Raw genomic sequence first — 13,774 nt, forward strand, 5'->3', positions numbered from 1 at the left:
CTTCTGACAATCAAAGCAAACAATCTTTATAGAAGCGTGTGAAGTTTAGGTGGCTGGTTCTGCACAAACAAGTTTTGAAACTTCCCAGATATAAGTTGGAGGATAACCTAAGCCGAATGTGAATTTCGCACCTCTGAAGGAATCATATTGAACCAGATATGCATGCACGATAGATGACGGCATCAAAGACGACCAGGTACTCAGGGCAGGGCAGGAAATCTGGAAGAACCAACAATAGTTTAGTGTTTGCACCAAAACAATGGGGCCAAGAATAGCAGAGTATTGGGTGTGAGGTTCAGAGACCTGCGGCCTATTTTACCAGCTAAACTGTGTAGAGGTGGCCTAGGCCAGTTTTGAGGAAAAACCCTTATGCTAAGTTTGTAGCCTCTCAGAAAGAAGTTTCTCAGAAGAATTACACGCAGATGGCTTGACACCAACACCAACTTCCTAGATAGATCTGCACACATGCCGAGCAAACATCCATCTGATTAACTGGAGGAAATTCAATGTGGTATGTGGCTCTGTATCTTCCTGCATGTCTGTGTCCTTGTCTGTCTGTCTGCATGTCTGTCTATCTGTCTGTTTTGTTGCTGTTCGTGTGCCGGCCTGTCTCACATCGTGTGTGTGTGTGTGTGTGTGTGTGTGTGTGTGTGTGTGTGTGTGTGTGTGTGTGTGTGTGTGTGTGTGTGTGTGTGTGTGTGTGTGTGTGTGTGTGTGTGTGTGTGTGTGTGTGTGTGTGTGTGTGTGTGTCCCTCAGTCTGGCCTGGTGTACACAGAGGAGGAGTGGCAGAAGGAGTGGAACGAGTTACTGAAGCTGGCGTCCAGCGAGCCCAGGATACACTACAGCACTAACGGCACCAACGGGTAATGGCTACCTCCCACTCCTGCTCCTGTTCTGGTCTGGTCTGATCACGTTTAGTCTAGCCTGACCTAGTCTACGCTGAAATAAACCCAAAGTACTGATTCTATCTGATCTTGTCTGGCTAGTCTAGTCTGGTCCGATCTTGGTTAGTCTGGCCTGACCTATGTTACGCCCTGAATAAACACAGACTATAACCAAAAACACCATGAGACCAGGATGCAGCCCTTCCACCCTTCAGATACACAGCATAGACGAGGTGTTTCAGCTGGTGTTTGTTGTTGTGTAAGTTGTGTTGATGCTGTTGGTGTGTTGATGTTGTTGTTCAGGACGGAGTCTGCGGAGGAGCCGGTGTACGAGAGCCTGGAGGAGTTCCACGTGTTCGCCCTGGCCCACGTCCTCAAGAGGCCCATCGTGGTGGTGGCCGACACCATGCTCCGAGACTCTGGGGGAGAGGGTAGGACACACACACACACACACACACACACACACACACACACACACACACACACACACAGGGCCATGTGGTGTTCTTGGTGATTTACACGTAGACCAGGGGAACGGAGATCTGATGGGCGCAGACTGGTGTTTTTATGCCAGGTGTGACTGCAATCCGTCTCACCGTAATGGCCCGATGACCGCTGCTTTCACCTTAATTCCATTAGTATTCTCGCCTGATGTATTATTCTTTCTGCTGAAAGCCAGGAGACGTGACTAGTTGGCTTCCGTGTGTCTGGAGTCACAAATGCTACACTGCCAATTTGATGAAGAGATAATAGCCACGACTAAGCCCATAGCTAGTTCTTAGATAGTCCTTGGCTCCCAGTTGGTACTGAGCCCAAAGCTAGTTCTTAGCTAGTCCTTGGCTCTTGGCTAGTACTTCGGTTTTTAATTTGCTCAAAACAACAGACTTCAGGCTTCCCCTCAAAACGTATTCAGTTTGGACCACATCTAACATTAAACCTGCTTTCCCGTGAGGTTTGACTTGGAGTGTTTGGTGAATCTCCCTCCCCAGCGTTCGCCCCCATCCCATTCGGAGGAATCTACCTTCCGCTGGAGGTGCCGGCTGCAAAGTGTCACAGATCCCCGCTGGTGCTGGCCTACGACCAGGCCCACTTCTCAGCCCTGGTGTCCATGGAGCAGAAGGACGGCTCCAAAGAGCAGGGTAAAGGTGTGCCTTCGCTCATACCGTCCCTAAATGAAAAGCGCTATATAAATAAAGTTGCCTTGCCTATATCCCCAGGAAGGAGGAGTAAAACGATGAGCCGCTGTGTGTATATCAAGATGGGGCTTAATAAGCCCCCAGCAGAATGATACATGCTGTTTAATAACCCTGGAGGGCACAGTGCTGCTAGTCAGGAGAATAAAACCCATGTTTTCCTTTTAACTGTGTCTGAAGACAGTGTGTTGCTCAATAAACACACTCGATACGGGTGTTACAATTGTCAAAACACTAGTTCCCGCACAATTCTCACTGCCTCAACGGCATAACTTAGCTGCCATGCGATCGGACATGATAAAGTATGTGTGTGAAATAAATGTCACCGTTGCCCTGACATTGTAAGCAGCTAGATTCTATGTTGCTAAATAGCTGTGTAGTACCGCTTGTTAACAAATTCTTCAGGCACTAGGTCTTTCAAGCCACCAACCGTTTTCATTGTCCATATTTGAATAGTATGAATTGAGACGATTTACCAGGATTCACTCAAACTTCCTGTCCTACAACACCAAGAAACACACTGAAGAGCTCTCTGTCTCTAGACTGAATGATCAGTAGACCATGATCAATGATCAAACAAACTCTTTATTATTCAGTAGAGTCATTTCTTGATAAGATATTCTGCCTTTACTCGCTCTTGGTGATGAAGATCATCTCTAGAATTCAGCCCCAGGCTTACAGCTATTATTCGGTGTCATCATTTCCATAACGGGCTGCTGCTGTGTTTTTGCTGAAGCCGTGCAGCTGTGTGATGTAATGCACACAGCTGCACACACTGGCTGCTGCATCACGTCCACTGTTTCCTCTGAGTTCAGTGCTGAGCAGTCTTTGTGTTCAAGGATTGTTCATTTCCACCGCTCTCTCGCGCTCACAGCCTTCACGTGTCAATGAGACGAAAATAGATCTGTATAAGATTCCGATTGTTATGACGCTATTGTGGTTATGTGGGGGAACTGAGTTTGTTTTGTGGATCTATGAACAGCTGATGTTTTTGTGGCAATGGGGATTGTGTTTTTTCAAGTGTTTGCTTGCACACAGTTGGAATGAGTAAAACACAGTATTTTCACTGCAATACATTTCAGATAATAAAAGTGGTACCATGTTTTACTGCATTGCACTGGGTTTAGACCTATGGTATTTTTAAACCGAGCACTGACGGCTTGTTTCCCCTCTGTTGGCCCTACAGTGGTGATCCCTCTGACGGACTCGGAGCACAAAATGCTGCCAGTGCACTTTGCTGTGGACCCCGGGAAGGCGTGGGAGTGGGGCAAGGATGACACGGACAACGTCATGCTGGCCAGGTACCCCCTGCTGTGCCTTAGGGACCAAAGGGAAATTGATCTGGGTTTCCTGCAGAACCACAACACAATGTGCTAAACGAGGGAAAAAGTCTACAAGAATACGAGGCAATAAGAAAACACTTAAAAAACACAATCAAAGTCATCAGAGATGCATTTGAGGAGGAAAGCTACAACTTGATTAGGGTACAGCTTAACTTAACAGCTATCTTTTTGTTGATGAGATAAATGACAGCTCTTTATCGACTGTTAATAAACACCCACAGAGACGTTTGGTCATTGCATGTTTTTTCCGCCGAGAAAAGACGATGTTGTTAAAATGTTGAAACTGATGGAGTGACTGGGTAGTGGTGAGTCAGCGCTGCTTATGGTTACTCATGTTATCAAAATAACCGGCTCTTGACGCTCAAGCCCAGATTTTAGAAGGACAAAAATAAACCTGTGCTGTAGCAACAAGAAATACTGATTTAAAGAATAGTTTAAGACACACACACACACACACACACACACACACACACACACACACACACACACACACACACACACACACACACACACACACACACACACACACACACACACTAATCGTGGATCAACGCGATTAGCTCTCACCTCTATTGACATTAAGATGCGCTCAGTGCCTACCGTTATCAGCTGAATATAAATAATTATGTGGGCAAATTTCAAAACGTGATGTTGAAATTATAATTGTGAATTAGTATTTTTCCAGTTTATCTCCAAAAGCTATGTTTTTTTGTCTTTGTCGTTTGTCAGTATTGCCAATAGTGATCTTTGTCTCTCTCTCTCTGTCACTCAGGGTGGCACTCTCGCTAGAGGCCAAGCTCCAGATGTTGCACAGCTACATGACCGTCACGTGGCTGCCCCTGCCTTGTGAGGTAAAGATGGAGTCACACACAGCCAGAGAGCCCCTGTCTCAACCCGTAGGAAACAAGCTACCAATCGAAAGCCTGTCTCTCGACATATAGAGGAAATATATAGTTTGAATGTCAGCAGCTTGGATTTAATGCACTACAAAAGATACGCTCCCGTTGTCCCTCTTTAACCTTTCCTGAGTACAGGAGCTACTTGTATGGGTCTTTGTGGCCCGTCTCACCTGCTATCAGGTCAATGTTTCAGTCTACAGTTTCCTGGGCTGAATGTATAATACAGATCTCCCCTGTTCCATAACGCGGCCCAGGTGGACCCACAGGTCGGTAAGACACTGCCCCCCTGTCAATGGCCTCTCTGGTGCTTCAGTACATGTTTCTGGCTCGCCGCAGAGACATGTGGGATTTCATGGCAGTTCTTCACAGTTTTAAGTCATTAAGGACAGGGCTTCCTAAACAATTGTCATAGTGTGGTGGTCAATGACCCACCTTTGGTGGAGGTACTTTGTTCCAGATTCCTAGATTCCTCGACTACATGTATTTTGCTCATCAATACAGTATACCCATGTTCAGTCTGGCCTTTCACATATTGTAAAATGCTTTATTATGGCTATCCCGAGGTCCACTGGCTGCGACCCACTTATGACCCATCAGTGAAACTTGTTTTCATCCACCTACAGTGAAGCTGGTTGACACTCTCCCTGTTCTCATGTTTCTCCATATCAGAGCAGAGCTGACAGACGTTTCCTTAATCACTTAAGTACGGTGATGAGTCACACTTAAGGAGGACATTACGCTCCTGCTCATTTAGTGGCATTTGGAGTTAGGTGTTAAGATGTGTGGGTGATTGATATCGAGTCATGATATAATGTTTCCGTGCTCGTCGTCCGCCACCTGCTCCCCAACATGACTGTCTTGTACCCCTCGAAGTCAAGCATTTTAATGACTCACCGCCTTTTGCTCACTAATTACGATTCAACAACGTTTCAGTTTTTGACGCCTTCATTTCCTCCCCCCTGACACCAGATTCCTCTCTGTTCGCTAGCTTGATTCACTCTGCTAGACGGTACACAGTGTTGTATTCATCACAGCCCACATCAGATAAGGCCCCTAACTTAGAAGTCCTTAAATGGGAAAGGAAGAAACTCCCCTTAACCTTAAGAAGGAGCACAAAAGAGGTATCCTAATCTGTCACGTGTTATCATATCGGAGACTCTACTCTAGTGTCTAGGGTGTTCCTACTAGAAAGCTGCGGGTTTCAATCAAGGTCTTCAGCCTTTAGGGATCCATGGGCAATAGGTCCAAATAAGCCCTATCTGCTCATGTTGGACCTGTTTTAGAAATCACTAAGTGAAGTTGCATAGGCCGAAAGCAACAACAGAGCAAAAGAATACTTGACTGCACAACCGCCAATAGCACTAACAACCGATCACAGTGAAGTCCAAGTCCCAGCAGCCTGGTGCTGTGGGCTGACCTTCTGCCCTCTGGGTCAGGTGACCCAGGGGCTGGGGTCCCCAGCAGCCTGGTACTGTGGGCTGACCCTCTGCCCCCTCTCTGTGTCCCCCCCCCCCCAGCAGGCTCCCCTGGCCCAGCCCGAGTCCCCCACGGCCTCGGCGGGGGAAGACGCCCGCACGCCGCCCGACTCCGGGGAATCAGACAAGGAGTCGGTCAGCAGCAGCTCCAACGGCAACGGGGAGAGCGTCGGCGTGGCGACTGTCAACGGGGGCGGGACGTCCTCCAAGAACCACTCGACGTCCTCGTCCAGCTCGTCCAGCAACGGATCGGGCGCCGGCACCGCCAAGGACAAAGACAAGGACAAAGACAAGGACAAGAGCAAGAAGGACAAGGACAAGAAGCGGGCCGACTCGGTGGCCAACAAGCTGGGCAGCTTCGGCAAGAGCCTGGGCAGCAAGCTGAAGAAGAATGTGGGCGGGCTGATGGCCGGGAAGGGCACCGCCGGGGGCGGGGCCAAGCAGGAGGGCGGGGAGAAGAAGAAGGGGTCCCTGAAGGGGAGGAAGGGCAGCAAGGAGGGCTCTCCCTCGGCCCACGTCTCGGAGGACTCCGGGAAGGGCTCGCCGTCGTCAGGCAGCGAGCGTCTGGCGGGCACGGGCAGCAGCACCAGCAGCAGCGGCAGCGGCGGCAGCACCGAGTCGGACCCCTACAAGTACAGCGCCGACGTCAAGGTGAGCCTGGGCATCCTGCGCGCCGCCATGCAGGGCGAGAGGAAGTTCATCTTCGCCGGCCTCCTCACCACGAGCAACCGCCACCCCTTCCAGGAGGAGATGATCCAGCGCTACCTGGCCGACGCCCAGGACCGCTTCCGCTCCGAGCCGGAGGACGGGGACCGGAAGGGCGGGGCCAACGGCTCGCCGCTGGCCAAGAAGGAGCCAGGCGGGGAGGCGGGCTACCGGCCGTACGAGCCAAAGGAGGAGCAGCAGCAGCAGCCGGCGGAGGGCTTGGCGCTGTCCTACAGCCACCTGAAGCCCTCGCCTCTCAGCCCCAGCATGTACTCTGGCGTGGTGCCCATCCCCCGGGCCTGCCTCATCCAGCAGCCCCCCGCCTCGCTGCCCCCGGCCTCGCTGCCCCCGGCACAGAGCCTCCACCCCCACGCCTACCTGGACACGCGCCGGCAGCTGGCCGGGGGCTCGCCCGCCTCCTCCTACCCCGGCCTGCCCTCCTACGCCACCCTCCCCCGCCACTGTCCCACCGCACAGCCCCCCCCCCAGCTGCACTACGTCCCCCCGCAAGGCCCCGCCTCCCTCAGCCCGTCCCGCCTCATCCCCAGCTCCTACACCCCCACCTTCCCTCTGGAGCACCACCCTCCGGACTACCCGCTGTCCGAGCCCCCCGGTAGTGTCGGGGGCGGCAGCTACAGCAACGGCTTCCGGGACCTGCGGCCCGGCCTGGACTCTCGTGGTGGGCTGCCCCCGGTACGACACTACTCACTGGGCAGCGCCGGCGCCCTGTCCTCCCTGTCCAGCACCTGCCGGACACAGGACTGCCCCTACTACGGCCACCCGGAGACGGGGAACTACTGCTCCTGCTGCTACCGCGAGGAGCTGAAGAGGAGGGAGACGGAGCCGGCCATCCACCGCTTCTAAACCAACCTTCGTCCACGAAGTGGCCTTCAGATTTCCCCCAGAAAGAGGCGGTGTTTGGAGGGGCGGGTGGCGCGGGAGAGCGGCTCTAGCAGCTCTGCCCCCACCCCCTTCCGGGTGTGGGTCTGCTCTTGTTGGGAGCTAGCAGACGAGACACCCCGGAGGACTGCCAGCGGTCGCTGGCCCTGGCAGACTCTAGGTTCAACCAACTGCACTTCTGTTAGGCTTGGCAGTGACTCTTATGCGGGCGTTCTCGTGTGTGTGTGTGTGTGTGTGTTTGTGTTAGGGTTGGGCAATTATTTATTTTTTTTCCTTTTTTTCCCCCTGTAAACCACAAAACATTGCGGTTTACGGTTCAACTGTCTGAAAAAAGCAACTCATATTATGAAGCGTTAGCGCATCTTATAACTTCTGTTTCCAACGTGCCATGAGATGCTACGGTCTCTTCTGCCACAGGGTCGAAGCAATCCTCTGCAAATCACTCCCCATTTTTGGCTCATAGATAATTCATTTAAACTGAATTATCAGGTATAATGCTTCTCGGACTGTTTGATGAATAGATATGGGATTAATTGCGACCTTCAAAAGCTTGTTATCCATAACATTGTTTTAGTAGGTTAGGCTAGACCTTTATGGTGAAAGGAATTATTAAATTATATTCTGCTGTCGGCTACCTGAAACTGGGTTACTTTGACAGGTAGTTTCCCCGGGACATCCAACATGTTGCCAGCCTAAAGAGCTCGTAAGTCCGCCCCTTCCGGGAGACCCTCATGGGACCTCTGGGCTAGGAAAATATGAATGGGTTTCAATAGAGAGAAAGTAACTATTTTCTGGTCCCAGTCTTTATATAGCCCAGGGTTACACGTATGTTGTTTGTGGATTTAAATGATAATTTTTCATGAAAAGATGTTTGACCGTTTATTGTGCAATTGATTAGTTAAAGGCAGTTGAGAAAACACAATGAGAAAGACTAAACGTCTCGTATGTGACGTCACGCTCCCTGCGACTGGCGTGGACAAGACCGACAATCTCCCAATCGGCATAACTGAAAATCGACACATGCCCTGACTTATTATGGTTTTCGCCTCTTCCGATGCTGTTATCCTCCCCTTGGAAAAAGCAGTGAAATGGAGCAGAGAGATCGCCATGTCTGTACCAGAGTGGTTGTGACGTATATCCTTCGCGTTGAGAGCAGCGGGGAGCTGTAGTTCACAAAGCGGCCTCACACAAAACCTAACATTATCAAACTTCTTCACGATTCTTTTAGTTTTCTTTGCATGAAAAATTATAATTTAAATCCACAACCAACATATGTGTAATCCAGGGCATATAAAGACTGGGACCAGAAAATAATTACTTTTTACCCATTGAAACCCATTCATATTTTACGATCTCAGAGGTCCCATGGGGGTCTACCGGAAGGGGCGGACGTTACAAGTGTTGTGTTTCCTGTTATTCCCCTGTACAACACCCCAACCAATATTCTGCATGTATGCCGATATAGTTGGAGAGATGATTTCACCTTCCTCATTTGTGCTCATCCAACCTCAGAAATAAATCTGCCAGCACTTTATACCTTGCTTTCATCAATATTTATATAGCCTAGGCTCAGTGCACATAAGGTGGAGCAAATGCTGGTAATTCGATCTGGCATTCAATTGAGAATTTACGGTCAACAAACCGAATTCAATCTATGCTAATGGTCAATCATTAATTCTGCCTTTATTCTCTAACACAAGGAACATGCCTCCAGCAAGTTTGTTTTGTGTGCTGAAGAATTAAGGGAGTAGTTCAACCATTAATTTCCTTTAATCTGAATGTTCCAAATTGATTTCAGTCATTCACAGGCGCTGCTAATCGCTTTTCCTAGCTCACTCTGGCCCTTCAGCATCATAGGCTTGTTTCTTGTGCTCAAGGAAATCCCACTGGTTGGTTGACATCAGATCAAATTCTCTAGCCTCAAATGAACGCAGCAGACACTAAGTACGACCCCAGATCTGTGTCAGAAAATTTAAAGAAGTGTGAAATCATTAAACGCTTATTAGATTGACGTATTTTAAGACGGTATTGATATGGACTGCATTATATTTGTTATAACCCGTGATAAAGCGTTCCATTGGAAAATCGCCCAACCCTAGTGTGTATGTTTGCGTGTGTGCGCGCGGTGGAGAGGCTACCGTGCCACTGTCTCCCCCTGGTGGTGTCTATAAATGACTGGTCCTCACAATACTAAATCTCTAACACACAGCAGAGAAAGCACAAAGAGGGAGAGAACACCTCTGCTTCATAAGTGGGAAGAATAATATTTGATATATTTGAGTTGGTGAACTAATGGGGTTTTAAAGATGCATCTAAAACTTCTTGTTTTAAAGTACTGTTAGAAATTTCATGCATTTCCATGGATTTCATGGAAGTTGCACCAGTCCGTTGTTTCCTCCCTTCCTTGAGTAACTTTTGTTATTTGCTTAAAGAGAGTCCATGTAATGCTATAAACTCTACAGGCCTGCTTTGGTGCTAACGTTTCGGGGAACTCAAACAGACTGGCATTGGCAGGTTTAAACACCAATATTTTGTCGATTTACATCTTTTATTTTTTTGCAGCATCTCCTTGAAAACAAGAAAGTATATATTTATTTATTTTTTTCCAGTGACTATGAACCATCGGAGTAGTGTTTGGAACTGGGGTGTTTCAGAGGCGGTGTGGCTAACGAAGCCTGCATGCGTGTTCCCCGGCCCGTTTAAAACGTATGCAGCAAAGCTTCCCCCTCTCCTGGTTAGCACAGTGGTATTTAGTTTGCTCACCACCTGAACGGACGAATGCATCGTTGCAAACCACACACAGTCGCATGCTGTTGTGGGAGCTACCGCTCATCGCTGCTGTCATGCTGGCTTCCAATAGCTTCTGTCGCAATTCATGCATTGGTTCAGGATTGTTTTAAGGGTTACAAGTCACGAGAAGCACAATATGTGAATCTTTGAATCCCTGGTCAGCAATCTTATCAGCCTGCGGTTTACTGCAGCGTTCAGGCATTTTGATGTTGTTTCATCCATTGGCCAATCCATCTCCCGGTGTAGTGTTGCATGCAGCGTTGCAAAGTGCCGCATGCAGTCGTCATTGCATGTCTATTATGATGATAACGTTGTGGTGAAATGTTCTAGGATACGACACAAGGTGTTGGATGTTAGGACGCTCCCTCAAACCTACCTATCCCCTCCCGGCCCATGTCTGTGTGTAATGATCCAGAACTCCTGCTGATCTCAGACTCCTCTTAGGAAGACCCTAAGCCCGAAGCATCGGAACCTCTTAAAACCAGTCACCTCTTTCTGCACAAAGTCAAGCACTTTCTCCCCTGGGCCTTGGACCATGTCCTGTCTGCTCGGACAGGACATTCTGGAGGGCCCTGGCTGTTGTCCTGACGCTTACATCACAGCTCTCCTTGATACTTTAAGGCTCTAGATACTGCCATCCATAGGAGCAGGAGGGCAGAGACTCGGGGCCGGCTGCTAGTTTGCTTGTATAGTAGCGCCAGTCTGTGTGGGGAGCAGGGGGCCAGGGAAAGCCAGATGCCTTTTTGCCGTGGCAGTGCTGGTGGCTGTTAACCGTCCTCTTTTAGTGAGGGATCGCAAGACAAAGGTTACCGTTCTGTCCTCTCTTTCTCTCTCTGTCTCTCCCATTGGTCCTTGTATCTTTCTCTCGCTCTTTGTCCTATCTGCTCTTTGTCTCTCTCCCTTCATCTCTCTCCCTCCATGTCTCTTGCTTGGTGAGTTGTGGATGCCGTTGAAAAGAGCCCATATTCTACTCCTCAGTAATCATGTACGAGGCTTCCTCGACTAACGGTCTTCATCCTTTTCCTATAACAATAACAAAATATTACTAAGTCATGTCATGAAGACAACTGTTCAGATATTAACAAAATGCTTTTTTCACCTTTCCTTCAAATTGCTAAATTGGGTACAAGTCAAAGCACAATTAAGTATGCAATTCACTGCCTTGCCCAATAGATGGCACTGTTGTTTTTCCAGTATTTTGCGAATTCGCATTAGACTACAGAGATTAGCCTAGATACAACTGAACGTTCTTCCCACTTTGTGGTTACTAGCTAAGTATATTTTGAATATTGCTGGTTTTAACGATTAAATTTAGGCTCTGAGAAATGTAATACTATCATGTATTATTATCACACAATCCGATTCCACCACTGTTTTATACCCCTATACATGCGTATGTGTTAATGTGTGTAGTGATGCGTGTGTTGTGGTGTGTTCATGCAATAATGCCGGACGAAGATATTTGCTAACAGTTTTTTGTTTGACCTCAGCCACAGTTCCCATTCGGGAAAACCCATAACTGTGTGTTCTTTGCTCCCCTTCCCAAAAATGTATCAGCAAGGAAATGAAAGCTTTACGAAGGAAAACGTCAAATCATGAACTGAATGGACAGAAACGAGTTCTTTTTATTATCGAAGAGGGACAAAATGAGCGGAGGAGTTGTATAGATATGTTTGAGGTTTTATTTTTGTAAGCCCAGTGATCTCTTGTTACCCAGAAGAAGAATGTATGTTATCCACACTACGACGCTGACGGGCCGAGCTCTGGGAGTAACCTGTTTGAACCCATGAAGACTTTAGGGCTCTCCTCAGAAGAACTGAGGAGCACTCTCAAGGTTTTCATAACGGTTTCTTCCAACTAGCCTGACGAGATACGATTTGAGAATATAAGTATATATTTATAGGAAGTTTGTTCAATTTTATTTTTATTTGTGGCGCGTTTAGTTGAGCTAACCTAGAATGTTCTTTCTCACATGGGTTACAGTCTGGCAGCCGGGCATTTGGCTTCTCTTGAGTTCTGTCATTACTTTGTTCCTACAACGACCAATATCTGTGCAATGCTAAAAGATGACGCTAACGATAGGAGACGGGATTGGTCGGGAGATGGAACCTTCCGCCATTTCTGGCCTGGCTTTCTCCCACAAAATAAAAACACCGACTTTTTTTTGTTTAGTTTCTAACAACTGACTTAATATTATATATTTTTATATTGTACATCGGTGTCATTTATTTTGTAACATTCACACGATACTTTGGTTGCATGGAACTGAAACAGTTGCACGTAAAAGGCAATTCATTTAACCAAATGTATGCTTTTACTTTTAAATTCAGTTGTCCCTTTTTTAAGTTTGATGTATTTTATGAGGAGAGATCGAAGGCTGCGTGACTGTGCAATCTAGACAAGAAAGAACTGATTTATGTTATTATAATAATTATTGAATTTCTTTTTTGCACCGTTTGAATAAATTCTCAATGTATTTCAAAAAAGATGTCCTCATGTCCACCATTATTGTTTGATTCTTTGTGTGTGTATATATATTCTTGATTAGGTAAATATCCTCAGCTGAATCAATATACCCATGTCAGATACAGATTGTGCAAATGAACAGTTGAGATGGTGTGGAGTAACAAAAAATCAGCTCATCATCAACAATGAACTATTATAAAGTTGTTGCCTATGTAATAACTGGCCTTATAATCCTTATAATTGTAACAGATTAAAACTAAAGTAGCATACTTCTGCGTACTGCCGTTATAAAGGTTCAGTTGTGCCATGGAGTCAATATGGGGTCAACTATACATTGTGGCTATAAAGTTATATTCTGTAGCCTACTTATAATGAAATGTTTTACCTGCAAACACAATATTTATAAGACTGAAGTGGCAAAATATAATGTGGTTAAGTGTATTTTAGACAGACCTACACAAACTACTGAAGGGTGGCTTTTGTGGGTGCAGGCATAGCTGTATACCTTACAAAAACCTGAACTAGGCCTATAGATCTATACCTATCTCTATAAAATATCTTATTGAGTATCCCCCCACCCTAACCTTGTTACATTATGCATTGTGGAGCGGCTGCAGCTCAGATGATGCAAGGTCGCGTGTCTGGGGCTGGTTTATGTATTAAGAAATTGGAGACCTTTATGTAATATTAAACAGTTTCCCATGTGGCAAACAAATCCAGACCTCCCTCTATTATAGTTCATCAGGACGCTGTCTGGCCTTCTGTTTTCTGAGGGATGACAGACGTTTTGTACTTCAGGACACTTGCATTCTATTTAACTTCTATTTAACCGTATATTTTATTTGCACTAAACCGTCTTTAATAAGGGACTAGCGGGCTCCATCCCGCTCCCCCGCTGGCTGTTTGGATGAACCGTAAGACTTCTTCTCCCATACGACACAAGGTAGGCCTGCTGTCCGCTTGGCTTGACAGGTTGAAATCCATTCAAGATAAGCCTACACATGTCAATTTTATTTTCTTATTTTCTCCTATCTTATTTATGTATTTTTTTAATGAAGGTGCATTCCTCTGATGTGTTTTTTAACGTTCAATTAAAAAATCTCTTAAGTTTCTTAACT

At 47.1% G+C, this 13,774-nt stretch overlaps 1 protein-coding gene across 5 annotated transcripts in view; it reads left to right on the plus strand.

Annotated features, from left to right (window-relative positions):
• Nucleotides 1-12,676, plus strand: part of otud7b (OTU deubiquitinase 7B) — a 34,601-nt gene extending 21,925 nt beyond the window's left edge. For 2 of the 5 annotated variants that reach the window (XM_030369964.1, XM_030369966.1), the window contains exons 7-12: nucleotides 758-864; nucleotides 1,189-1,316; nucleotides 1,875-2,024; nucleotides 3,265-3,379; nucleotides 4,194-4,272; nucleotides 5,838-7,364. In XM_030369964.1, the coding sequence (XP_030225824.1) occupies nucleotides 758-864; nucleotides 1,189-1,316; nucleotides 1,875-2,024; nucleotides 3,265-3,379; nucleotides 4,194-4,272; nucleotides 5,838-7,364 (2,106 nt within the window). Of the gene's footprint in view, nucleotides 1-757; nucleotides 865-1,188; nucleotides 1,317-1,874; nucleotides 2,031-3,264; nucleotides 3,380-4,193; nucleotides 4,273-5,837 lie in introns of all 5 variants that reach the window. The other 3 variants (XM_030369962.1, XM_030369963.1, XM_030369965.1) reach the window with 3 other exon arrangements.
• The last annotated feature ends 1,098 nt before the right edge of the window (nucleotides 12,677-13,774 follow it).

Source organism: Gadus morhua, chromosome 11, assembly GCF_902167405.1.
Source record: "Gadus morhua chromosome 11, gadMor3.0, whole genome shotgun sequence".
NCBI lineage: Eukaryota > Metazoa > Chordata > Actinopteri > Gadiformes > Gadidae > Gadus > Gadus morhua.